The sequence below is a fragment of the Candoia aspera genome, chromosome 8, assembly GCF_035149785.1.
Source record: "Candoia aspera isolate rCanAsp1 chromosome 8, rCanAsp1.hap2, whole genome shotgun sequence".
NCBI lineage: Eukaryota > Metazoa > Chordata > Lepidosauria > Squamata > Boidae > Candoia > Candoia aspera.
In genome coordinates, this window is record NC_086160.1 from 20,521,374 (window position 1) to 20,547,789 (window position 26,416).

General features: G+C 35.7%; 1 protein-coding gene across 9 annotated transcripts in view; it reads left to right on the plus strand.

The window, feature by feature from the left end:
• The window catches only part of PCM1 (pericentriolar material 1), a 57,626-nt gene extending 31,210 nt beyond the window's left edge, over window positions 1-26,416 (plus strand). For 5 of the 9 annotated variants that reach the window (XM_063310494.1, XM_063310492.1, XM_063310497.1 and 2 more), the window contains 19 exons: window positions 126-300; window positions 1,212-1,570; window positions 5,143-5,310; window positions 8,093-8,149; window positions 9,824-9,996; window positions 10,080-10,208; window positions 11,425-11,545; window positions 12,722-12,862; window positions 13,124-13,257; window positions 13,591-13,725; window positions 14,730-14,894; window positions 16,450-16,509; window positions 17,295-17,424; window positions 20,579-20,736; window positions 21,132-21,207; window positions 23,310-23,566; window positions 23,944-24,036; window positions 24,153-24,276; window positions 25,291-26,416. In XM_063310494.1, coding sequence (XP_063166564.1) covers window positions 126-300; window positions 1,212-1,570; window positions 5,143-5,310; window positions 8,093-8,149; window positions 9,824-9,996; window positions 10,080-10,208; window positions 11,425-11,545; window positions 12,722-12,862; window positions 13,124-13,257; window positions 13,591-13,725; window positions 14,730-14,894; window positions 16,450-16,509; window positions 17,295-17,424; window positions 20,579-20,736; window positions 21,132-21,207; window positions 23,310-23,566; window positions 23,944-24,036; window positions 24,153-24,276; window positions 25,291-25,316 — 2,681 coding nt within the window. In that variant the 3' untranslated portion in view covers window positions 25,317-26,416. The remainder of the gene's footprint in view (window positions 1-125; window positions 301-1,211; window positions 1,571-5,142; window positions 5,311-8,092; window positions 8,150-9,823; window positions 9,997-10,079; window positions 10,209-11,424; window positions 11,546-12,721; window positions 12,863-13,123; window positions 13,258-13,590; window positions 13,726-14,729; window positions 14,895-16,449; window positions 16,510-17,294; window positions 17,425-20,578; window positions 20,737-21,131; window positions 21,208-23,309; window positions 23,567-23,943; window positions 24,037-24,152; window positions 24,277-25,290) is intronic. The other 4 variants (XM_063310496.1, XM_063310499.1, XM_063310501.1 and 1 more) reach the window with 2 other exon arrangements.

Consider the following 26,416-nt stretch of genomic DNA (forward strand, 5'->3'; position numbering starts at 1 on the left):
AAAATGGGATCATACGTTTGAAGACCCAATAATGTGTTAGCATATATTTACTTTTATTCTGTGATTACCAACATAATTCAAGTACATATTTTTTAATCTGTTTCTGATCTCATTTATTTTTATAGGCATCAACTTTGGCCAGATGTTTCCATCTGGTCTCGGGGACTTTTCACACAGTTGCAATGCTCAGAACAGTGAATATCCACCTACCTTGCACCATAACACTACTGGGAAAGCTGACTATATGGCATTTCCAAAGCCATTTGAAAGTAATTCTACCTCTGGAGCAGAGAACCAAAGGTATCTGAAACCTAATCCAAGGTATCTGCTTTGCAGTGCTTTGCGAGCAGCATTGCATTATAACTTGCATTTGATATTCTGCTTATGAAAATGAAAGTTGTCCTTGCATTTTTGTATTATTTTCTCTTGAGACTCATAGTGAAAGGTGCTTTAAATGATACATCTAAGTTGCAGATTTCTGTATTTGTGATAGGAGGAATTACCTTGCTCAATGATACTGAGTATCTGTTGATTCCATTTGCGTCCAGCAGTGACTGATGTTCTAATAGGATGGTTCATATTATTTTACTTCTTTGAAAAATAGGGACAGAACAATTATTTATATCCAAAGAACCTTCCTGAAAATAAGACACTGAGCACTGAATAGTTTGGATCCCATTATGCTAGAGGTTTATTAATAAAGTTGGCACAGTGCATAAAGAGAAAAATGTAGGGGATCATTGTTTTTAATTCCAAATTGCATTTAAAAAATAAATTACAGAATAATTTTACTTTTGTTTTCTCTTGCTGTAAGTACCATATTATTCTGAATATCAATTTGATATCTAGGCAACAATGAGTTTATTGAAAATATCAGTGATTCAAATAGAATGATGTGAAGGCAGGAAGCTGTCCTCTTTTACAATAGGTCAGTATTGTATGAAGGCACATTCAACTTTTTTTTTGAATCCAGTATTTCTGTTTCCAGGGTTATGTACGAAAGGCTATTAACACTGATTATATTTAATGCTGAGTCATTGTAAAGAAGGATGCTGAATTTATGTGCTGGAGGGGTGGGGTTGTGCAAAGTAGCAATGGAACAGTGCTAAATTATATCTTCGCTTTTCTTATTATCAACTTTTCTTGGAAAACCTTTATTTAGTTTTATTCCATGGCTGGAATATATTCTGAATCTTTCTGTCTTTGTTAAGAAGTCAGAGACAGCCTGAAGAGGAAATGGAAAATAGATCAGCTTGGTTACGTGAATATCAGGAAGGAGGAAAAGAGAAACAGCCATTCCTCAGGACTGGATTTGTGGTACCAGTGCAAAATGCAGCACGTAGCAATCACAAAAATCAACCGGACCTCAGCAGACAAAGGGAATTTGATGAGGAATCTCTGGAAAGCTTTAGTAGTATGCCTGATCCGGTGGATCCAACTACTGTGACAAAAACGTTTAAACCTAGGAAAGCATCTGCACAGGCCAGTCTGGCTTCAAAAGACAAAACGCCAAAGTCCAAAAATAAGAGGAGGAGCAGTTCCCAGTTTAAAAAACGACCTAGAGCTAATGGTATGACAGCATTAAACATAAAATTGGGCTTGTTTTGTGCTTGTTTTGCTCTCTATATTTGCCTTTTTTTCTTGAGGTGTGGCTCCACAAAGTCTTTGAAATTAGGCTGCATCAGTGTAAAACTTTATAGTTCTTTCCCCTATATGCAGGTCCTATGACGATTCCCCTTGTTAACTGAACCAGCACTTTCATATTCTTCTCTTAGATGAAAGCTTCTCATGTAATCCATCTTCTCCCAAAGAGCACATGGAGGAAATGCACTTGTCCTCTTAACCTATTTTACAACATATTGCCTAGAACATGTATTTCATATCCATTTGCATTTTATTGTTTTAACATGCCAAATAACGGGGGAAAAGATTTTCTTCAAAAAAATTCAAAGGTAAAAAATGGTGGGTAAAAGAAACAACAAAAATTGTGTTATATCTGAGAAATAATTTAGCCTAACTTTAAAACATATTAAACTGTGACCCCACAGGATAATACTGATCAGTCTTTCTATGAGGTATAACTAAGTGAATGCGCATGAGAGATGAAATCTTTATTACAGCCAAGGGCAGAGATAGAACTGAAAACAGCTAGAAAAACAAACAAAAAAAGGCAGACTAACACAGGCAGTTGTAATAATTGGTATAAAAAGTATGTTACAACTGTGGGAGACCTTTCACCAATTGATGCCTAATTTTCATGGCTGCTGCACAGTGTTTTGCTATGATCTGAGTTATAAATGATTTACAATCTGAAAAAAGGATGAACATATAAATATTGTCAGTTTGTCCAGGATACTGATATAAAAGAGGCAGGAAGTAGGCATTACGACTATCTCTATAGATGATGCAGTAAAATAACACATGACGGACTGTTTCAACATCTCCAGTTCCATGTGGGCAAATGCATTTCTCTTTTTTTTAATAATAATTTTATTAAAGTTTACATATACAGAGATAAAAAACTAATACAAACTAAGAAAATATAAAAAGAAAAGAAAAAAGTACAAAGAAATAGAGAAAAAGAAAAAAGATAGAAGATATACTATATAAAAGATGACCTCCCTCTCCCCCAGACAAGTATAAACAATTTCAGTAAGTTAGCACCTTCTCTAGTAAGAAAAAAAAGAAAAAAAATTAATCTCTTCTTCCCATATCATATCCCTTCTTAATAATATAATATAGTAAAATAATAATATAAGAAATAAACATTTAATTAGTAAAGGTCTATTAAAAGCTACCAGAGCTGGCATACAAATTTTAAACTTAATTAAAAAAAAATCCATTTTCTAAACCAACTTATCCCTTTCTCTAAAAAGTAAAAAAAAAAACAACTCCATTCAAATTCTTAAAGCCTGTCATACAGTCCTGATTTTAAAAAAAAAGACCCATTAATTACTACCAAATAGTACAACATATAAAATTTAACCCTGACCAAATACATTCACTTTATAGAGGTTCTGTTTACTTTTAAAAAGCTTAATCTTTGACCCTGTAGAATAATGTCCCCCATGTTCATTTCTTCTCATGTCTTTGTTTTCTTCAGGAACAGTCTCAATCATTTCTGTTTGTGTCCTCCCAGAAACAACTTCATTGGTTTAACACACACTTTTTGTAAATCCGAGATAAAAAGTATTTCCAAGTCACTCTTCTGATTTGTTATTTGTATGTTCTCTTTCCTTTGATTCTCCATTTTTACATCTTTTTCCACATCAAATACTGAATCGATTTTCAAAACCACAGCATCTTCTTCCATATCACTTTTGTAATTCTGCTTCAAATCCACATCCAAAACTGCCTCCGTTTCAGTTTTATCTGGTACCATCTGTTCTTCTTTAGCCTCTGTTAATTCCATTTTTGTAGTAGCAGATATTTTTGAAAGTAAGTCCTGAGTGTATTGTTTGCAAACAGACTTAATTCTGTTTAAAGTAAGACAATGCTGCTCCATTGTTAAAAGGTATCGTCCTCTTTCTGGTTCCCTCTAGCTAAGCTTCAAAGTCCACTCTTATCATATATTTATTTTTCACTGGCAGGAGTTTCCCAGGAGAGAATTCTCACAGTTAATATCAAAATCTTAAAGTACTGGGTGTTTTCTATAAAATTTTAAACAGTCCATAAAAAAAACTTGTTACAAATCCTTCTGGCACTATAGCTATTCAAAGCCAATTCTAAACTTTATTTGTTGTTTTCAAAAGTCAGTTATTCCCTGTAATCTTTAAACTTAGAAAAATCTTACATCAAGGATAGAAGTAAATTCTCCTGGTGTGTGGGAACTTGTCCTTTGGAAGGTTCCTAATTTCCAAGGCAACTTTAATAGATAGTATCTGATGGTAATTAAGAGAGGAAGTGAAAGCAAATCTAGTGTCCCTTTGAAGGCTCTGAACCGGGCTTTGGCAGGATACTTCTCCCCTCAACTTCCAGAGCGCTCAACCTGCTGGAGATCGCAGTTGAGCAATTTCTACTCAGGGACCTTCTGTACAAAGTATGTGTGGGCTATCCAATCCTCTCTTTGATCCAGAGAGGGTTCCGAAGAGCCGAACTCTTCACTGACTCCCCTTATCCGCTGCAGCCATCAGCTCTGCAAAAAGCAAAGCCGTCTTCAATCTGCCATTTCTCCCTCAGAACTGGCAAATGCGTTTCTCAAATGGGATTTTACAGTAACTACTGTAACTTTTTGGGGGGCAAGGCATAATAACGCCAAAGGCAAAATATTATGCCTTGCCCCCAAAAACGTTTTCCTGAGTTTGGGGGATGTCCGTGAAGAGAGGTAGTTGGCGATTACCCAAAAGCCCTTTGTCACCCAAGTTCCATTTATCTGTGACAGGGTATTTACTTCTGCCTGAAATTTGATGTCATTTTTATTTTGGAGAAGTGTTAATAGGATTGTTAATGGGAGTAGTCCCAAGAGGAAGAACCGAACCTTCAGCCAGTAGTTCAACATCATTCGCATACAATAATAATTGAGATTTTGTGGCCTGCTAATTTGGGGCATGACTGTCAAAGTTGTTGGAATTTATGGAATTAATGAACAAATTAAACATGCACATGAGTGATCTGAGATTATAAAACTAGGATTATACTTCCCAACATTGAAGACCAATCTTTTTTTTTTTGCTGTCTCTTATACCTGATAAATCCATAATACTTCAAATAGTAATAAATACCATTTTTGCTATATTATTCAAAAGAATACTCACATCATATAAATTATATTTATGAATAAACTAAGGGATATTAAAGTATGATTGTCGGACAAGCTCATATTATATGAGTGAATGCCCTGTTGGCAAATTTTACATTTCCAGTGCAAAAAAGTTGTAGCCAATGCTTATAGACTTCTCTCTGTTTTTAATGCCTAACTTTCTGAGATAACACTGTCTTGTAAAGTGGTTGGTTAAATTAGTTGTGATGGCTTCTGGCTCAATTTTTTGTTAACTTAATCCAAATCATTTTTGTTTAAATTGGTTGATTCAATTTATAAGTAGAATCTATAAAGCTATATTAATAACACTGACATTGTGATAGACACTTTATAGCTTTGGAGAATTACAGTAAGTTGTAAAAATAGAATCTTTTTATTTAAAGGTTTTGAAAGTGCCAGTGTTTCTAGTACATGTGAGCCTTACAAGAGCAACAGGAGTAGAACTCCAACTCGGAAAGAAGAACTTGTTCAAGCAAAAGTGTTTAGTAAAAAGAATCGGGAACAATTAGAGAAAATAATTAAATATAGTAGATCATCAGAAATGTCTTCAGGTACTTCTTTTAAAAATATTTAAATTATATGCTTCTGAAACGAATTGATTCATGTGTTGTTCATGTCTGCGTAAAAGGAATTGGACTTTAAACCTTTTGTTATATAACGCATGTAATTGTGAATTGTTTAGCAGAATGCCCACTGAAGGAGGTACATAGATATAAAATGCTATTGTGAAAAAATGTATGGAATTTTTTATCTCAGTCCTAAATTCATTTGCATTCTATTAAGATCCTTTTAAATATAATGACAAATGGATGCAGGTAAGCATATTTAAAACTGAAATTTTCATCTTAAAAATTTACAGATAGATTATATTGTCATTATCATGTTAATAATGTACTGTATGTGCAGTTGGTACATTTATTAGTTTTTTAAAATAAATGATAACTATTAAAAGCGAAAAAAAAATCAAGAGCTAGCAACAAGTTTCCAAAATCAAGTAATTTAATTTTGGAAACTATTTGGAAACTATTTGAAAAAGTGCATTGTATATTTCCATCTCCATATGTATGTGTGTGTGTTTGTGTGTTAGATCTGCAGTTAAGAATGTGTAATGGGACTGACAGACCTCATTTCTCTTCTTGTAAATATGCTTCACTAAGGATTGGGAATTTTGCTGAATAGACTAGACTGTGGAGTGGGGTGGAGGGGGCATTCCAAAATCAGGCAGAAGCACCTGGATAGTGGTGTTGCTCACTTTGCAGAGATCAGTCTTCCCCCTCACTTAAGATTTAGCAGGGTCTTCCAACCCTTAGTGAAGTATTTTCAAGGATTATATGGACACAGTCAAAATAAGGTTCTTTAGTCTGTGTCCTTAACTGGGGCTCAAACCTATTGAAAGAAGACCACATTCTGATCAGGTTTGACTTTAACTGCTCTGCTCCATAAATAATGGCTTCACTTTGAAGAGTAAAAAACTATTATTCATTTGCAATTCTAAACATATTTGGTATACATGTATAATATTATGGTGGGCACACTCAGACTTAACAATAAACTGGCAGTGTTAGAACAAAGCCTGCATGGCCACACTCCAAAAAGTATCTGGGGCTAGGACAAAACCTAGATGTATTTGATTTGGCTTCAGTTCAAATTTCATTCAAGTTAGATTAATTAAATTTAGTAATATGCTTTCTACTGTTATTTATTTATGGTTTATTGGCAACTGTGGAGGGGCTCCAGAGGTTTTGAGGGACTGCATGTACCTCTGGGGTCTGAAGTTGTATATCCCTATGTAAAACCATTGTTTAACATTACAAGAGCGAGCCCAGTCTTCCTCCTTTGCTCACAGACCTCAGAGCCCTTTGCTTTTGTTTTTGATTTACTTCAGTTTGCTGTGTTGTCTGAATCCAAAGAAACTGTGGTTGATTTTAACATGGAGTTTGAACAGATTGCAGGATTTGGCTTAGTGCCTAATTTGGTGCTTTAGGAAAAACTATTCTTCAACTAGAGAAAGACATACTGAAAGCTGTTTTTCAGTAGAATGGAGTGAAATTTGTAGGTGCATTACAGGATTATGAGGGAAGGGAGACTATCCAATTTGTCTCTTGCCCATTTCCAAAGAAATAACTCATACCAACCCAGGAAAATGGCTGTCTAACCTTTGCTTGAAAATCTCCAGTGATGGAGCTCTCAAAACTCCAGAGGGCAGAGTGTTCCACTGCTTAATAGGTCCCTCCACCAGGAAATTCTTCCTTATTTCAAGCTTGGATTTTTCTTTATAAAGCTTCCACCCACTGGTTCTTGTCCTACCTCAGGAATTATGGAGAATAAATCTATACCTTCTTTCTTGAGACCATCCTTCAGATAATGAAAGACTGTTATCGTGTCTCACTTTAGAGTTCTCTTCAAGCTAACAAAAGTTTTTGATATCCTCATCATGGCAGAATGTATCATTCCCAGTGATTGCAAAGGAGACTAGTCAGTCACTAGACTCTACTCCTTTCCGTATCCCCTTTTCTCATCTGATTTATGGAGTAATAGAAACAGTACAGGATTTCTGCAGCACTAGAAAGCAGCAAATCTTGTTGTAGCTTTTCAGTTGGGTTTCGCATTACAACACTTCCTCTTTTATTCAGCCGCATATTTAGGCTACATCAATCTCCTTTGTTATTCAGGATTTGGAAGAAATAGAGACATACCTTAATTCCAGTGACAGTAAAGTATCGTTTATGAGGGCTTTTCCCCAACCCCCCCAAATGTTTTTTATCTTTACTATAGTTTATAGCTTGAGTAATTCATTAAACACCTATAAATCCAAAGCAGAAGTGTCTAATCTTACAGCTACCATGGAAGAGGAGGGAGAACAAGTGTGTGACCCAAGGGGCTAAAGACTGGTTCGTTCTCATAATACAAACTATGGTTTAGGGCCGGTTTATCTTTTTACCAATTGGGAAGAAGTGTTTATCTGTTCCTTCTTTTTTGGGGGTCTTTGAAATTATGGGAGATTAACTTAGTGTTGAAATTATATTCAAGTATTATATATTACTTTTACTTTATTTGCCAACAGTTTGGTTGTAAATTCTTGTTTCAACCAGAATTGTATATGGACACTATTGCAAAATAATGCATTTACTTGAAAGATCCCTTTTTAATCTTATACTCTTTTTTTCCTCTTTCCTGGAAAGAAAAGGGCACCCTGGGGATTTTTTTTTTTAAAAATCATTTCTGTTACTAAGTAGACATTCTCCCATCATTTCACTAGGCCTTACCTTTATTTCTGATACACATTTTTGTGTTTATCACTGTCTGTCCTTCCCACCCGCACCTTTCCTGCAGCACATGCTAGGAGAATACTGCAGCAGTCTAACAGAAATGCATGCATACAAGCACCAGGTAATGCATTAGCTGCTTAGCTTCTAAACTTACTTGCCTTCATTTTTTAATCTCTTCTAAATTTTTCTCAGCTTACCTAATTGTTAAGTGCGCCTTTCGTTACTTCAGATGATTTCTACATACTACTGAAAGGTTTTTATCTACTTGCTCACTTGAGTAGATATTATTGTTAAAAAGTCACAAGCAGATCCTGCAGATATTAAATTAAAGACTTTTATGTCAGGATATAAGTAGTATATTTTATACTGGAAACTAAGCTACGTTTATCAGTATATCTGGTATTTGAAGCTGTTTCTTGAGATAGGCAGCATGTAATATGGAAAACTATTTTTTGTATTCTTTCTTGAGCTGTAATTGAAACATCAACCATGAGTGGGTAGTAACTTCCAGAAAAATATAAGCCTATTGGATTATTATAAACTTTATTTATAATTATTAAGATTATTATATCTTAAGACAACTTGACTAGGTAAGCTTCTTAAAATCCAGACATCCTGTGCAAGAGGGCTATAGACCTTAATATGTTGTTCATGCTGAACTGAGATTTTCAGTGATGTGTCTGCTGGCAAATGACAGTTGGTGCCCAATAGTCTCTGAAAGTAAGTCTTAGCTGCAAGAAAATACAGCTTATGGGTCAGGTGGAATAGAAGAAGAGTTTTTATTATTTAAAAAATGAAGGACTTAAATGAATTAATGCTTAAAAGGGAGAATTGTAGTTACCAACATTCATCATTGGATGTCTGTAAAATTGCACTTACCAGAATTCAAGGGCAAATAAAATAAACGATTTGACATTTTAAAATATTAATAAATACATTATGGCATAAAATTTCATATATAGCTGCCTACGTCATCAGAGCCATGACCCGGACAGTGAAGCAAACTGGTTAGGCCCATAAACATCAGGAATAATTTGGGTCTCAGATGTAGTTTACAGGTGATAGATGATATGTGTTATAATATATTAATATGCTACCATTTTGGAAATTCACACATTTGTACTTAATAAATAAAAATGACTTGATAGCAGGATAAGGGGCAAAAATGTTTAAGGGACATTTGGAAATAAATTAGATTTAAGGCATTAATATTTGGAATTCAGAACATTGACCCTAAGCTAGAATATCACCCTGATCGCAAAATCACTGTGTTTTATATTAAACATATAAATTTCTGCAAGCAGTTGGGATTTCAATATTAAATAGGGGATTCGTTACTGAAACTTAATTCTGTGTTTAAAATAAGATTCACAGGTGGATGGGAGGATGTATCTAATTATGGTTAATCTTCAGTATCTATAATGGTATGACTTTTTCTGCAGATTTTAACTCTGCAAAGTTAGATATGCAGAAATTGATTTGTTTTAGAAATGTAAATTAAATACAAAATAACTTGGATCACAGTTGGAATGCTCAGTATTCCCTTCACATGTAAGGACTTTTCATATTTTTAGTAACTGTCTCACCAATATCAGGGAACTGTAGAGTAGCATCCTGCAGAGAGTTAACCACTGAACAGGAATATCTCCCTTTCCTTTCATACATGAGCTGAAGAACTTACCTTTTTCTGGAGGTGTGACTGTACCATATTCATACTATTTATTCTCTTCAAAGCTTTTGTTCTAATAGAAAATCAGTATCAACATAATGATGGTATTTATTTATCTTTCTGCAGAAACAGGCAGTGATCTTTCTATGTTTGAAGCTTTACGAGATACCATTTATTCTGAAGTAGCTACTTTGATATCTCAAAATGAATCTCGCCCTCATTTTCTAATTGAACTTTTCCATGAACTCCAGATGCTAAATACAGATTATTTGAGACAAAGAGCATTGTATGCTTTACAGGTACTTAGAAAAACATGATTTGAGGTTTTCTTTTGTTATTTTTTTCCCAATATATTTCTAACAAAAACTATTGCATTATACAGGACATAGCAACCAGACACGCAGCTGAAGATAATACAAAAGGAGAATGTCCAAAGCAACTGAACTCAACTGCATGGATAGGATCAAATTCAGAGCTTACTCCCAGTGAAAGCCTTGCAACCACTGATGATGTAAGAGTTATGTAAACCTTGGGGATATTTTAAGGTTAACTTTGCCTCTTAATACGTTTTTTAGATTTTAGGATGAAAACTCATTGTCGGTTAGCTGTGATAATACCTAAAGCTGCCCATTGAATACTTAGATTTGGATTGTAAGTTACGTATTGTATAAGTGCAAAGAGCCGAGTCAAGTTTTGTGTAAAATATAGATAAATCCCCCGTAAAACTTGAACTGTGGAGGTCCTGTAAAAACACATTGATTGGTTAAGCTTGAATTAACCTCAAGCCATCTAATTCTTTCCTCAACTCTCTTAACATCTTTTGTTCCTACTGTAGCCTTTGATCTGTATTATTCTAATAGATTAATAAAATCTATCTTTTTAAAAAATCACAGGAAGGTTTAAACCGCCATATGCTTTTTTCTTATTACATACTGATTCCATTCTAAATGGATTTAATATTTTGCCTTTGCATTATTATAGCTTGAGTTTACTTGTCCAATACTTAAGAATTCTTTTTAAAGTGAGAATTGTTACTTCCTAGAAATAAAGTTGCTTTTGGCACAGAAATAGCAGGACATTTACCAGGTGTCCTAAGGATATGCAGAAGTCACTGATTTGTGAAATGAAAGCTCTGGACAGTTTGGGAATATTCTGTCCTGCGTCAGACCATGCCAGATGTCCTCTGGACCATACCATTCTCATAGGAGTCTGGTGCTTTCTGGAAGTAAATCTTTTGAACTGGAAGCAGTTTAAAGTATTGCAGACATGGCACTCCAAATGAAGTACATCTGTTTAGAAGCAAAGCAGCTTCCAGTTCAGAGGATTTATGGTGCTGAATCATCCCCAGAAGAGCATAGCCTGGAGCAGTTACGGTCTCATATTTCAATCTATTAGCAGTTCTTTGGTGGGTGAGTGTATACCGCTCTTCCATTTCTATCCCTTCCATACAGTATATATGTGTGGGTTCAGTTTATGCAGGAGGCTGAAGGCTTTGTCTTATCTAAAAACATGTATTATCTTCCCCAATCTGTGCATATGCATTTCACTTCAATTCCTATAATTCCCAGCTAACAACTTGGTATACCTGCAGGGGATCAAGTTTGAGAAGTCTGCTTTAAAATAATCTTCCTTAAAATTCCTGAATAGTAATGTATAAAAATGAAAGAAAGAAGATGGCTGATTGTGGGAAAGCATTGCTAGTTTTTTGTGTTGTATTTTTTTTTAAGGAGACATTTGCAAAGAATTTTGACCAAGGTCCTTGTAGAGAATCTGAGCAAAATGATAGAGACAATGGCAGTACTAGATCTACATCTTCAAATTTTGAACCATTCGCTACTGATGATCTTGGTAAGCATACACTTGGCATTTGTAGTTACAAATGTTTGCAATTGATTGACACTGGAATACAGGTAGTCCTTTGTTAACTACCGTAACTGGGACCGGAATTTCTGTCGCTAAGTGATGTGGGCGTAAAATGTGACATCACATGACTGTGCCACTTAACGATGGCAGTTCTGGCAGTCCCTGATTACCATCATTAAGCGAGGATCTCACATAATCACAACTTCTGACTTCCTGCCAACTTCTGCATTGCCTTTGCTTGTAGGAAGCTGGCAGGAAAGGTCACAAATTGCGATCATGTGACTGCAGGATGCTGCAACGGTTGGAAATCTGGGCGGGTTGCCAAGCGCCCTAATCACAATCGTGACGCGGGGGCACTGTGCTGGTGGGAACTTCAAGGACCAGATGTAACTACCACTTGTTCAATACTGTTGCGAGTTCAAATGGTTGCTGAATGGGTGGTTGTTAAATGAGGGCCACCTGTACTTGTTATACTTAGGTCCATGACCAAAACAATCTAGGTATGGGCTGGGGAAGTGACTAGACACATTAAAATCTATTTGGGAACAGGTTGTCCCTTTGTAAGACTTGAATTTCTCTTTGAGTCTTAACATACACACATTTTTGATTTAAAAAAGAAAAGAACTGTGATTGCCATCACATTCTATTTCTCGAATAGTTAAACAAGGAAAATCCAGAGCAGTTTGGTTATAGGATATACTGTAGAGCAATACCATGGCTTTATGAAAACTAAACGTATTTTATACTTAACAAAATGACTAGGAATTTGCACCCATCGTTACACATTAAGGAACATAGCGCTATTAATATATAAAGCAAAATATGTTTTCCTTCTCTTTAGTCATTAGCCGCAAAGTATTATAAGTCTCCAAAATATTAGTTTCTTCATGCATTAAATTGTTAAGTTCTAATTAACCTAATAATGGTTTATCCATGGCAGGTATACTTAAGAAATAATCATGGTCCCTCTTTTTGCAGTTTTATTTATTTATTTATTTTATATTTCGAATTTCATCACTGCCCATCTCACTCAAATATCAACTATGGGTGGTTTACAATAAAACCAAAAATAAATAAAATTATGTTTAATTTACACCTGATAATATTTAATTTTCAGTGCCTAAAAGATCTGTTTTAAGTGGTTTTGTTGCCAACATATAGGCAACACTGTGATTCATTTAGATCAAGCATTGGCTCGAATGAGAGAATATGAACGGATGAAAATAGCCACAGAGGGTAACCTTGACTCCGAGGATGGTTGCTGTAGTAATCTCCAGAGTGTTCCTTCTTCTAAATTGGAAGGTATTAATTTGTTACATGTCGTAGGGTATTATCTACCATACTAGCATTGATTTTTGAATGTAGATGTTTTGGTATTTTCTGTACATAATTTGTGTAAAAAGTGACTATACACTTGTTATATTGAAGTTTTTATTGTTCAATATGCTTACCTACCAAAACATAGAAGCGTTTATATAATCAAAAATCCAAAAATTGTTACTTATATTGAAATTATATTTTTGCGGGGAGAAATACCATTAATGTTGGCATATTTTTTTAAAGCTTCAGATGCAGTTGAAAGCCATTCAGCACCACAGCCTACTGAAGTACCTAGTATTCCTTGTCCTCGAATAGATACCCAGCAGCTTGATCGACAAATTAAAGCAATTATGAAAGAAGTTATCCCCTTTCTGAAGGTATTATAATGCTCATTTCAGTAACTACCAGTTAGAAAATAAGAATTTGCTCTTATGAAACTTGTAGCTTGTATTTTTCTTAAAAAGCAGCTGATTCTCTCTGTAGAGAAGATAGTCCTTTACTTGTCCTATGTTCAAAGTAAAAGTATTTCTTGCCCAAAATTAGGATATTACCTCATGTTCTGTATTCTTTAAAGGAACATCTGATTGACTGAGGTCTAATCTTCTTCTTATTGCTATTTATATGTAAATTATAAGGTTATGTAAAATAAGTGACTTTTCTCATATATACATCCTTGCTTTAAATAAAAAAGTAATCTCAACTCTTGCTAGGAACACATGGATGAAATATGTACTTCCCAGCTCTTGACTGCTGTGAAACGTATGGTCCTAACCCTTACTCAACAAAATGATGAGAGCAAAGAATTTGTCAAGATATTTCATAAACAACTTGGTAGCATTTTGCAGGCAAGTATACAATTTGTGGGCTCCTTAAGTCTGAAAGATTATTTTCACAACCACTACTGTGCTGGTAAAGCTTTGAAAATAGTATTTTACCTGTATTCTTTGATGTGAATGCTTCTACCAGTGGTGACAGCTGGTTTTGCCACTTCAGTAAACCTGTTTGCATAGAGCCTAACCTACTGAACCAAAGTTGAGCATTATGTAATCTCGTTATTAACCTTGAAAAATTAATATGAAAAAGAGCTTGAATAATCTAGCAGCTCAGTTTTAAGTATGGAAAGTGCAACCTGTAGCATTTATCTGATTTGTGAATGGTGAGACTTAAATCTGCTCATCTTTACAGCATGATAAAACAAATATTTTAATGAACGTTGCTTTTAATATATCATTTGAAATGTTACATCAGTGGTTACAAATTCTCTTTGTACTGTTTTATGTTGATTCGGACTTGTCCCTGGGGGAGCTGGGGGTGTTGACGACCGACAGGAAGCTCTGGCATGGGCTGGTCCATGAAGTCACGAAGAGTCGGAAGCGACTAAACGAATAAACAACAACAACATGTTGATTCAAAGAGAAAGGGTTGTAACAATTGTGATGCAGCTCTCATTTCTTTTAATAGAGCTTCTTCAGGAATATTTGTTATTTATGCCTTCTATTTTTGCTGTAGAAGTTGGCACACTAAACTGATTTCATAATCAAACAAGAAACATACAATCAGAATATGTCTGAAAAAATGGTATCTGTCACAGGAGTTACATGGGGGAGAACTTAATCCAAAGCCCTGTCTGTTTATGCTTTAGAATCTTAGAAATGGTAAGTGCCTTAGAGCCTTGCTTACCCATAAATAGATTCAATGATCTTAGCCAAGCCTTTCAGCTAATAATGGTAATTTATGAAGGTGAAGTTGAATAATGCTGTATCAGCCACCCTGAGTATAATCAGGAGAGGAAAAATGATGACAGTTAAACAAAATAGATATATTAAACCTTTTTTCTTTCTTTTGACAGGATTCACTGGCAAAATTTGCTGGTAAAAAATTAAAGGATTGTGGGGAGGACCTTCTTGTGGAGATTTCTGAAGTCTTGTTCAACGAATTAGCCTTTTTTAAACTCATGCAAGACTTGGACAACAACAGTTTAACAGTAAAGCAAAAATGTAAACCAAAAATAGAAGTAGGTAGAATGGCACAATCTTATACTAAACAAGTTAATATAAAATTGTGTTACTTATAATGTAAATATATTAGTTATGTTAATGTATTTCAAATTCTGTTAAATTTTAATTTTAAGTTGACTAGTTTACTATGCATTCTCTTCCTGTCAATATTCTTCATCAAGTCAAATGAGACTCAGTTCTGAGGAATTCAACTTTCCCCAGTTGTTGGTTTCTTAAGTGTTTCCATCTGTAGCTCCCATCATCTCCAAACACTGGACATAGTAGCTGGGAATGATGGGAATTTTAATCAAAATTTATGAAGGGCACCAATTTGAGCATTTCTGATCAGCTTAGAAAACAACTCAGCTTCAAAATTAAACCATGCTTCACATTCTCCATAACAAAAGATATTTTTGGTTCTTTAAGCAATAATCAGAACAAACATATTGTGATGGAATGTGTCTGTGAAGGGGGAGGTGATGTGATGGACTATAGTAATGCAGCTGGTTCGCAGGAAGGAGGGAGCACATTCCAAGGAGGGGAGTGAGATAAGAGAAAACATAGTCCGGAGATGGGATGTGGGAAGACAAAGAGATTCAGAGTAGCCCCACCCTAGAACCTCCCAGGTTATTTCCCTTTAGGTTAGAGTAACATAGGTTTAGTCTGGCAAGATTCTGTCTATATGGTGTATGCAAATGAAGAACTGAAGTTGGCTGGATTCTGTGTTGTTCTTGGGCTAGGCCTGACACATATTCATGCTTTGGAAATCAACGTTCATGAATTTTACAGGAAGGTCATGTATTTTATTTCCTTTGTCACTAGTAAAGACTGCAGATATCATCGGGAGTGCTTGTAGTAAGGATATGTCTTATGACAAGCAGGACTACTTTATTGCTTGAAGACTAACTTTTAAGACCTAGTGCAGGAATTTTTTTTTCTTGTAATATCGAACAGAACATCAGAGTCCTACCATGCAGGTTTCTTTTAGCATGTTACAATAGGATCACATCCTATTATTTATGACCAAGTTCTTTGTACTTTAAATTTCAGTTCTTCAGTCTGTTAGAATATTATTTGGAGAATAGGAGAATAGAATGTTTCTTTGTTCCTTTTTTTTTTACTTAGTTATTGCTAAGTAAAGAATTGAGCTTTCATTCTGCTTTCAGTTTGGACACAAGATAAAAATAAAACAAGGGGCTTGAAGATGCTAGCATTACAACAGGATTTAGATCGTCTGACCTTTATATTTGTAAGTGGTGAAGGGATTTAACCGTTCATTGTATATCTCTTGTCATGCAGGAGTCTTCATAGAAAGTGTCAAGCCAATCTAACTGCCAGTTCTGATAGGGCAAGCTGCCAAATAAATTAATTAATTAATAAAAATATCTAGCTAAACAATACCTTAATACTTTTCTTGGTACCAGCTGAAAATTACAGCAGAATGAATATATGTTTCATAGTTTTTCTCAGGCTCAGAATTCGTTTACATCTCTCTTATAATCTCCATCTTATCTGGTTACTGATACTTAGTTTGAACAGAAGCCAATATTTTTTCAAATTTCTGTTTATTAGGTAAAAAGATCACTTGAAGGAGGAGTATGTTCATCTGCTGAAGATATTGATGAAGACAAAGTAAGGTTTTATTTAAAACAATGTGGGGAATATGTCCTGTATTTCCGTTTTTTAGCAGGCTTTGTAGCTAAAGGCATTTTATCACTTCTGAAAAATACTGTATTAATTTTTAAAGCTAAGTGAACTTGTTTATATTTATTGCAAATTATCAGAGTAGGTAGGTAGGTAGATAGACAGATAGATAGGTATTGTGCTTCTTAGGAGGTTGTTCTAAGTAAGGGCAGTGGGTGATGTACAGTAAGAGGAAACTGGCTTTTGTTCTGGTTTTTATTGATTTATTTTTTTAATGGTGAGAGTGGCCAGAAAAATCAAACTAAATTCTTTTTGAGCAGCAGTCAACTAGATATCTCTTGGAGTTTCATAGGCAAGGCATAGTAGTTGCTGAACAGGTTCTTTTCCACATAAAAGAGTTTTCACATTCCATACTCTGCACAAGTTTTCCCCCCTTGGGCTGCCTTAGTGAATTTTTAAATTGTATCTGCCGGAATGATAGAGTTTGAGCAAAATTCTTTAGTATTTATAGAATGGACATTATAGGTTTATTCTTGTTTTTGTCACTAAAATAAGTCATGCCTTAGCCATGAAAGCCAGCTGGGTGACTTTGGGCCAGTCACTCTCTCTCAGCCCAACTCACCTCCCATGGTGGTTGTTGTGGGGAAAATAGGAGGAGGAAGGAGTATTAGGTTGAGTTATTTGTAAAAAATAATAAAGGCAGGATAGAAAATCAATAAAATAAAATGAAGTGTAACTCTTTTACTCTATATCACAATTCTGTTTACTTCTAGGACAAAGATGAAACTGAAACTATTAAGCAAGTTCATGAATCTGCAATATTCAGCAGAGAAATTCCAGCCACTACAAGATCAGATCCTTCTGACCAAGAAGAAGAAAGTGAAAATCATCCAGTCTCCATAAGTAAGCAACTTTAATTGTTTTGATTATAGTTTCATGTAATGAAGCATCTACATTAGTGGAATGAAATTAAAATTTTATTTCAAGATCACTTACTCTATCTTCTGATACTAGCTTGTTATGGATAAATCTGTTCACATTTTTGTCCAATCCAGTTGTTAAATGCAGCAGTCAGATTGTTATACTACCTGAATCAGAATTATGTTTAAGCTGAAATAAGATAGGTACTAATCCAAACTAAAGTTGTGATTCAGTAGAGCTGTACAAAATGAATCAATTCTGAAATGGAGCATTCCAGAGTTTTCCAAAACATTCTGTTCCAAATTGTTGAGTTTTGCCACATTCTTATAACTGAGTTGCATAAAATCAGGTATAGCATGGAGAAAATGGAGAGGCCTCTCTAAAGAGAGTAAGATCAAGAGCTATTGAATCAAGCTGATAGGAAAACACTTCTTCACAACATATAAATAACCTGTGGAATTCATTGACACAAAAGTGATGATCATTGACAGGTGGATTTAACAGGGAATAGATAAATTCATGGAAGATAGGGTTATTAGGTTACCTCTGCCGCAGTGTTCTCTTTGAACAGGGTTAGCATGCCTCTGTATACCAATTGTAGGGGATGAGTATGTCATTGATCTTAGCGCAACATTTGATTCCATAAATAGAGATATCTTACGGAAAAAGCTGGCCAAGTTAAACATGGAACCCAGACTTTTATACTTGATAAAGGCCCTCTACACAAATACACACTTGAAAGTCTGTACCCAAGTCAATGGCTCTCTTACACAGAGCATACCCACTCATAAAGGTGTCAGACAAGGATGTATCTTGGCCCCGATGCTGTTTAATCTCTACGTTAATGACATCCCAGGATTTCTCCATTCTACGGATGTCCACATGCCAAAGATCCTCAACGGACATATCAGTATCCTCTTGTATGCAGATGACATGGTTTTGATGGCACATTCCCAAGTAGGCCTGAGAAGATTAATGGGGAAATTTGGTGCTTACTGCGCTGCAAACTTCTTAAACATTAACAAGTCCAAATCCAAAGTGGTGGTTTTTGGGAAAAGACGGGCCAAATACAATTGGCACTTGGATGGGGAGCCTATAAAACAAATAGATTCTTTTTCATATCTTGGGGTGGTTTTTACAGATACAGGGCCTTGGGCTAATCATTACAAGCAAAGTTCTGCAAAGGCCACGGCAAGTTCTAAAACGCTAATTAAACTACTCAGCTACAACCACCCTTGATCTCTGCTCTCCATTCTGAAGGTCCATAAGGCAAAAGTTGTACCTGTGCTAACATATGGTGCCAAATTGTGGGGCCTATCAAAGGCCTCCTTACTTGAACAAAATCAAGCACGCTTAAGTACTATTCTGGGGACTGACAGGAATACACCTGCAGCAGCAGTAAAAGCTGAAACAGGCACCCATTCCATTTACAGTCTATCAGTAACCAAAGTCTTCAACTACTGGTGGAGGATTCTCCCAATGGAACATGATAGACTACCAAAAATGTGCCTTGAAGAACAGATGGGCACATCTCAACCCTCCACATGGATCAACCAACTCCTCCAAACTATCGCATTCCTCAGCTTTTCATCACAATACTTACTTTCAGCCGGAGACCAGGCCAAGGCAATATTCAAACAAAGAGTCTTGGATGTTAACGCCCAAACAGACATTGAGCCACTTGCACACACTAGTTCGTTGAAATGGCTGGCCAAGAATAAACTGTCCTTTCAAATAGAAAAGTACCTGACAATGGGTCTGATGCAATACCATAGGATAGCTCTTACTAGAGCAAGATTTGAGCAGTTAGATTCTATGGTCAAATACGGACGATTTCACCAAGTGCCTTACCTTGAGAGGGCATGTGTTTGTGGAGCACCGGAAGTAGAAGACATTGCACATGTCCTACTTAACTGCCAACTCTATGCCCCAGCAAGGGCTCAGCACCTCCAGACGTTAATTGACAGAACCACATACTGGGATCGTAACAAAAGACTGTGTTACTTCCTCCAGGGGACAAATACGTATGTGATCAATAGAACTGTTAAGTTTCTAGTTAGGGCTGTCCAACTGAGAATGCAATTTATAGAACGCATTGGGGTGGCATGTAAAGGTGACAAATTCATTTAAACTCACGCTGTTTCTGTATTTTATCACATCCTGCATTTTTATCTTACAATTTTATCTCTATTTTATCTTACCGTATTTTGTCATATTTTATTTCAACATAGTATATTCTAGTTAATTTTACTGTTTTTAGCTGTTTTATAGTGGCTGATGCCCAACTTTCTGATATGGTCATTTGACTAATCAATAAAGTTACTCATTCATTCATTCATTCATTCATTCATTCATTCATTGTAGGGGATGAGTATTGGGAGAATTGTATTTCTGGTCTCCTGCTTGCAAGCACTTCAGAGGCATCTGATTGGCCACTATAAGAAACAAAATGCTGGATTAAGATAGCACTTGAGCCTGATTTTAACAGGGCTATTCTTACATTCTAAAGTTGATTACATGTGTAAAAACAACTGTTCCCACAGCATTTTTTCACTCCTATATCTCCAGCAGGAAATGAAATACACTCATATTCAATTCTGAGATCATACTGCAGTAAGGCTTCAATCCAGTCCATACTTACCTGGGAGTATGCTGTACTGCACATTCTGGATTGTTAAATAAACATAAAATTACTCTGTTAGATACCCATTTATGATACACAGCTTTAGCCTTACTCAATATTCAGTATCTAAAATATTTTCCATAATTACAGTTGTTATAATAATACTGTCTTTTATAAGTGGAATATTTTTAAAGAATCTAAAGAATCAAGTAGTCAGTTCTATGCTTTAAAGTAGTCTTTGACTTTGTACTTCTTAAGTCCAAGACATTCCCATCTCCACTGTTAATGTTTCTTGATAGTTTATTTTGAAACAGAACATTTGGGATGTTCAGAATTTAAACTGGGAACAGACCATTCCAGAGAACTTCAGAATGTACAGTTTCCCTTCAGACTATGCTGAACCCAGATTGGGGGAAAGAACTAACCCATGGTTTTTAACATTTTTGACTGTATGTATTCATTTAACCATCGTATTCTATTTTACCTTTTAAAGTATTATTTCACTCACTCTAGGCTTGTCTAAAGCAGAAACCCAGGCTCTAACTAATTATGGAAGTGGAGAAGATGAAAATGAAGATGAAGAAATAGATGAATTTGAAGAAGGACCTGTGGATATTCAGACTTCCCTCCAGGCAACTAATGAAGCTATAGCTGAAAATGAAGAAGAACAGGTATCGAGAGAATGAGTGTATGAGTAGTGTCAGTGCTGGATAGGTCTTCATTATTTGGAAAGATCTATTAACATAATTGTTTAGAAGATCTAGACCTATGCACTGGTGGTAAAACTCTGAAATTTAAATTTGCTAAGAATACAGTAGCTTTTCAGATTGGAAGACTGGAAGTTTGATGGGTATTATTAATCAGTAATAATATAATACATTAGAAACAAAGGATGTAAATGAATGAATATTCCTGCTTACTAAACTAGCTAAAGCAGAAAATTAATATCAATACTGAATTTTATTCTGAAAGTTAAGGATTTTACATATGCTTCAGAAAAGATTGGAGCTTTAATTAATACTAAATAATTAATGTCAAAATGATAAATTAACTTATTTTGTCACAGATTTCACAGTCCAAATCAGAGAATCCAAATGTGTGTCAAACTGTATCTTCTGAACAAGAGCCTGTAAATATTAAAGGTAAAATGAATATAGAAAAATGTATTTGCATGGCATTTTTTTGTTCTTAGGGGAAATGGTGGGGACAGGAGAGGAGGCATCTGCAACTTTTGTGCAATTGGATGATTCTTGGTTTGGGCTGGGCTGGGATTAATTCACAAGTGTTTTGATAATTAGAAAGATGTATTCTGTATATTAAGTACAGAAATGCATCGTGAAAAGTAATTGCTTTTTCTTATGTCAGTTATGCCGAGGAAGCTAAATAAAAGTCGATGTACCCCGCTATAGTCTGCCAAGAAAACATTGCGAAAGTGGTGTCCCCCCCAAAGGGTCAGACATGACTCAGTGCTTGTACAGGGGACCTTTCACCTTTTTTTTATAGCTGCTACTCCTCAGTTTTTATTTTATGAATACTTTATGCTTATTAAACAGAACACAAAGTTTATTACATGGCATGGGAAGACCTCTAACTTCAGAGCTTATTAGGTGTATCCTGCTTTTTTGAAGTTTGGCACTTCAGGCTTTTAGACTTGAAAATATAAGTAACATTAACGAGATCTACATTTACTTTGGCTGCTTTAAAACTAGTAAGATAGATAAAAGAAAATTCATTAAGTTGTGGAAGGAGGGCAAGAGAAAGAGATGGACAAAACAGGTTGATTTTGGATTATTATCCCATTATTTGTGCTTAGAACATTTGGCATTAATAACTACCTGGCCACAAACAAACAAACATCTGCTATGCTATAGAAGTTGTTTAGATATTGTTGCTTATTGTTCAAAGTCTATTATTTTATAACACATTTGTAGTGTAATTCTTAGTACAGTCTGGATTCAGGATATAACTAATTGACATAATGACACAATGTGTTACTCAAGTCAACATATCTTGTTTTTGAGTTACAAATAGAACAGTTTTAAACAATTTATTATTATTATTATTAATTAAATTTATATCACCTCCCATCTCCCCCAATGGGGGACTCTGGGCAGTTTACAATAAATAGCATTAAAACATAGCCAGATAAAAATTACATTAAAATATACATAAAAGCAAACATGAAATCCAAGTGGAGATGGATCACTAAGGGGTACTATGGCACCAGCCATCCCCAGGTGGAGCTCTCTCTCTCCCCCTCCCAAGCAAGGCGGCAGAACCATGTCTTAAGTTTCTTCCGGAAGTCCGAGAGTGAGGAAATCTGTCTAACTCGGGGGGCAAGATGTTCCAAAGGGCAGGCGCCACTGCAGAGAAGGCTCGCCTCCTGGACCCCACTAGATGAAATTCCTTTGCTGATGGGGTCCATAGCATGCCTTCCCTGCCTGACCTGGTGGGATGGGTCGATGTTATGGGGACGAGACAGTCCCTCAGGTACCCTGGTCCCATGCCATGTAGGGCTTTAAAGGTGATAACCAACACCTTGAATTGGACCCGGAAGCAAACTGGTACCCAATGCAGATCGCTTAACAGTGGTGTCACATGAGCTGATTTTACAGCCCCAATAACTGTCTGTGAGGCAGCATTCTGGACCAGCTGAAGCTTCCGAATACTTTTCAAGGGTAGCCCCATGTAGAGCGCATTGCAGTAGTCTATATGGGAGATGACAAGGGCATGAGTGACTGTTCGGAGGGCATCTCGGTCCAGGAATGGGCGTAGCTGGAGCACCACCCGAAGATGTGCAAAGGTCCTCCTGGCTGCGGCTGCCACCTGCTCTTTGAGCAGGAGTCGCGAGTCCAGGAGGACCCCCAGGTTCCACACTGGTTCCGAATGGGGCAGTGCCACCCCATCCAGAACCAAAGATGACAACTTCCTGGAACCCGAGGAGCCATCAATCCACAGCCACTCTGTCTTACCAGGGTTCAGTTGAAGCCTGTTGTTCCCCATCCAGGCCCCCACAGCCCCCAGGCACCTGGAAAGGGTGGAGACCGCATCACTTACTTCACCCGGGATGGAGATATGTAACTGGGTATCATGATTTAGCATGATCGTTTATACAAAAGATACGTATCTTTTCATTTCACCTTTTGAAATGTTTTCTATATTCCTTAACTGTTGTTTTTTGTGTAAACTGCTATAAAACCCTAGTCTTTGCAAGCAACATAATCAAATATTGTTTATTTTTCAGATGACCAAAATATACCTGCTATTGTGCCTCAGTATCTTAATCTTACAGAAGAAAAACAATCCTTAGCTGTTAGAGTTGCTGAAGATTTTAATGCCAGCATTATATTAGCCACAGAAAAAACAAACTCTTCACTACAAGAAAATGAAAACCAAGCTATAGATGCAATATGTGGAGGTGCAAAATCATCATCAGGAACACCTGAAAGCTCTGTAGTTGGCAGTCCTGATACAGAATCTCCTGTATTGGTTAATGAATATGTATGTAGTGCTTTGTCTTTTAAATATAACCTGATATGAGCCTCAAGAATACGTAGTTGGAGAACTATCTACCTATAATGCTTCTTTTAGACCTCAGTTGTTTAGTTTAGTTTAGTTTAGTTTAGTTTAGTTTAGTTTAGTTTAGTTTAGTTTAGTTTAGTTTAGTTTAGTTTAGTTTAGTTTAGTTTAGTTACATTGGTTCTACTGAAAGATTATTTCTGTACAAAACAAGAAAGTGGTCAATAAATAATTATTTAACTGAATTTATAGAACTGGAAGAATGCTAGGAGCTCCTCCTTGAGCTCTTGGAAGAAAGACAGGTTATAAATCTTACACATAAATAGTAAATAGTTAAATTGAAAATACTCTCTTAATAGGAAACTGGTTCTGGAAATGTGAGTCAGAAATCTGATGAAGATGACTTTGTAAAACTTGAAGACATACCACTTAAACTTGCAGTCTACTCAGAGGTAAATGTTATACTAAGAAATGTACCAAGCAAAAAGGTTTATTTTTAAGAGTATGGTGCTGAACAAGTGGACAAGACTAGTAAATCATGAGAATTACTCTTTTGATCCATTTTCAGGAAGAACTAATGAAAAAAATGATGGCAGAGTCTCAGACAAATAGTATCACTGAAGAAATTCTAGCTGAAGCAGAAAGGCAGGGTGAGGAATTGGTAGGAGATCCTCAAATGTTGAAGGAACCTGGTGAGAATCTTTGATTACTTTAGTTATGCTTCTCCTACTCATGCTGGCACAATTAGTTTCCTTTGTGCAGGTTGTAGACTCTAGAAACGTGGATAAACATTTTTAATTTTGCTCTACATTCAGACTTAAAACATTTTGGCTTATTAGCTGAAATAAAAGATTTATATAGTAGTTTGGTGACCATAGCTATCCTAAAAAAACTGGGGGAGGGGAGGTTGAACTTGTTAATACTTGAGTGGAAAATCATCAGGATACCCCAGAGCTGCACACAAGATCGGAAGTGAAAGAAACTTCCCAGAAGAAGGCAACAGCAAACCATTCTTGAATCATTGCCCAGGAAGACTGTATAGTGAAATGACCAAGAATCAAGCTCAAGTCAGAGAACATTTACATTTTTATCTTGCTATGGTTGTGAACTAGTTAACAGAGGTGAAATTTAGTTGAGCATCTCCTGTCCTTTTTAGAAATGTACAAAACTAATTGGTCTAGAGGACTCTGGAATGTTCCATTCCCACTCTGGGCCTTCCTATTCCTAGGGGTACTTGATAGTTTCCAAACTAGAAGCAGTTCAGCACTGCAAAATGCTGCCAGTTTAAAGAATTTACTTCTGGAAGCCTTTGAACCATCCCTAAACAGCATGTCTGGGAGGAGGGTCAGGATGGTCAGGAAAGAGAATGGAACTTTCCAGAATTTCCAGAACATTCTGTTCTAAATAGATGAGTTTTGCACATTGATAGTCCATTTTGTTTTCTGCTATTACTGAATTTAATGAGCTATTTTTGACAAAACGCCAAAATACTACTTACTCACTTTGGTGGAAATATACTTTGATATGTATTAATTGTGGGTAACAATAAACTTCATCTTCACAATGAGAATAACAAAGTCATATGGTCTGATCATATATATCTTTGTTGACTATACTTTACAAACATCTTTGGTCAAACTGTTTCCAGTATAAAGGTGTATTTTGTATTGTTGGTGAATAGTTACTGTTTTGTTTTCTTTTTGCAGAGATTGTTGGAGCTGAAAATACATGAAAATGACCTCTGGAACTTCTCTGTGGCCTAATTCATTGACAGATGCAAATAGAAAATCACTACTACATTTCATGTGTTCTAATCTGTATAAAATGTAAAGTAGTTTTTCACACACTGCCTTTTAGAATAGGCATGCTAATTTTTTCTCATAAAAGTTCAAACAGCTAAACCTGAACTTTCAGTCTGGCTACAGTTCTTATGTTTTTATTATTGTGATTTTAGCAATTTTACCATCTAGTTTTAAATAAAGTTTGACTTGTATGTAGGTGTGTTTTGAACAATGCTATATGAAGCTCAGACAAGCCATGAGTAATAGATTCAGGAGAGAAATGTGTTGATTTTTAAAAACAGTTTATTGCTAGCTTGTTTATAAAAGTGTTGATGAGTTCTCACAAGAAAACTGTGCCATATGACAATGGGCTTGATCCAAAGGTGCTCTTCTGGGTGCAAAGCAAACAGCATGTTGGAGTACCTTAAAAACTGACAAATTTAGTATAGTATAAGCTTTCATGGGCTATAACCTATTTTATCAGAAAGAGGAGAATTAGATGGCAAGGAGTGAATGAGGAATAGTAAAAACTATAGTAAAAAGATCAGATTGAAATGAAATGAAGGTAGTATAAATTACCTAAATAGTGGTCATCGTAATAATAGTCTCTTAGCACATACAACATGATAATAAATCTTAGTTATTATAAGAAATAATGTTAAATTTCTAATGGTTTCTCCCTGAGCCATTTCTTTGGTCATCATGGGTCTTTAGCTCAAAAGTAGCTATATTTGAGGTAGTTGCCCTGGGACGTTGGTTTGGAACAGTATCCCAAACCAGTGTCAGATTTGTATCTGTGTGTAAGAACTGACCAACTTACCTACTATCCTTTTACTTCCTTATACCATCTCCACCAAACAGTTGTATATACAGTATCTTCTTCTCAGAATAGTATTTTGATTAAATGGACTAGCCCACAAAATGTAAGGAATATTAAATATATGTTCTTTCAGCCACTGCAGAATTCTTCACCAGTTGTTTTTGTACCCTTTAGAAACTGTTTCTTCTGAGTGCAGCTGTTCACCTTATGATAAAGTATTCTGTGAAAACA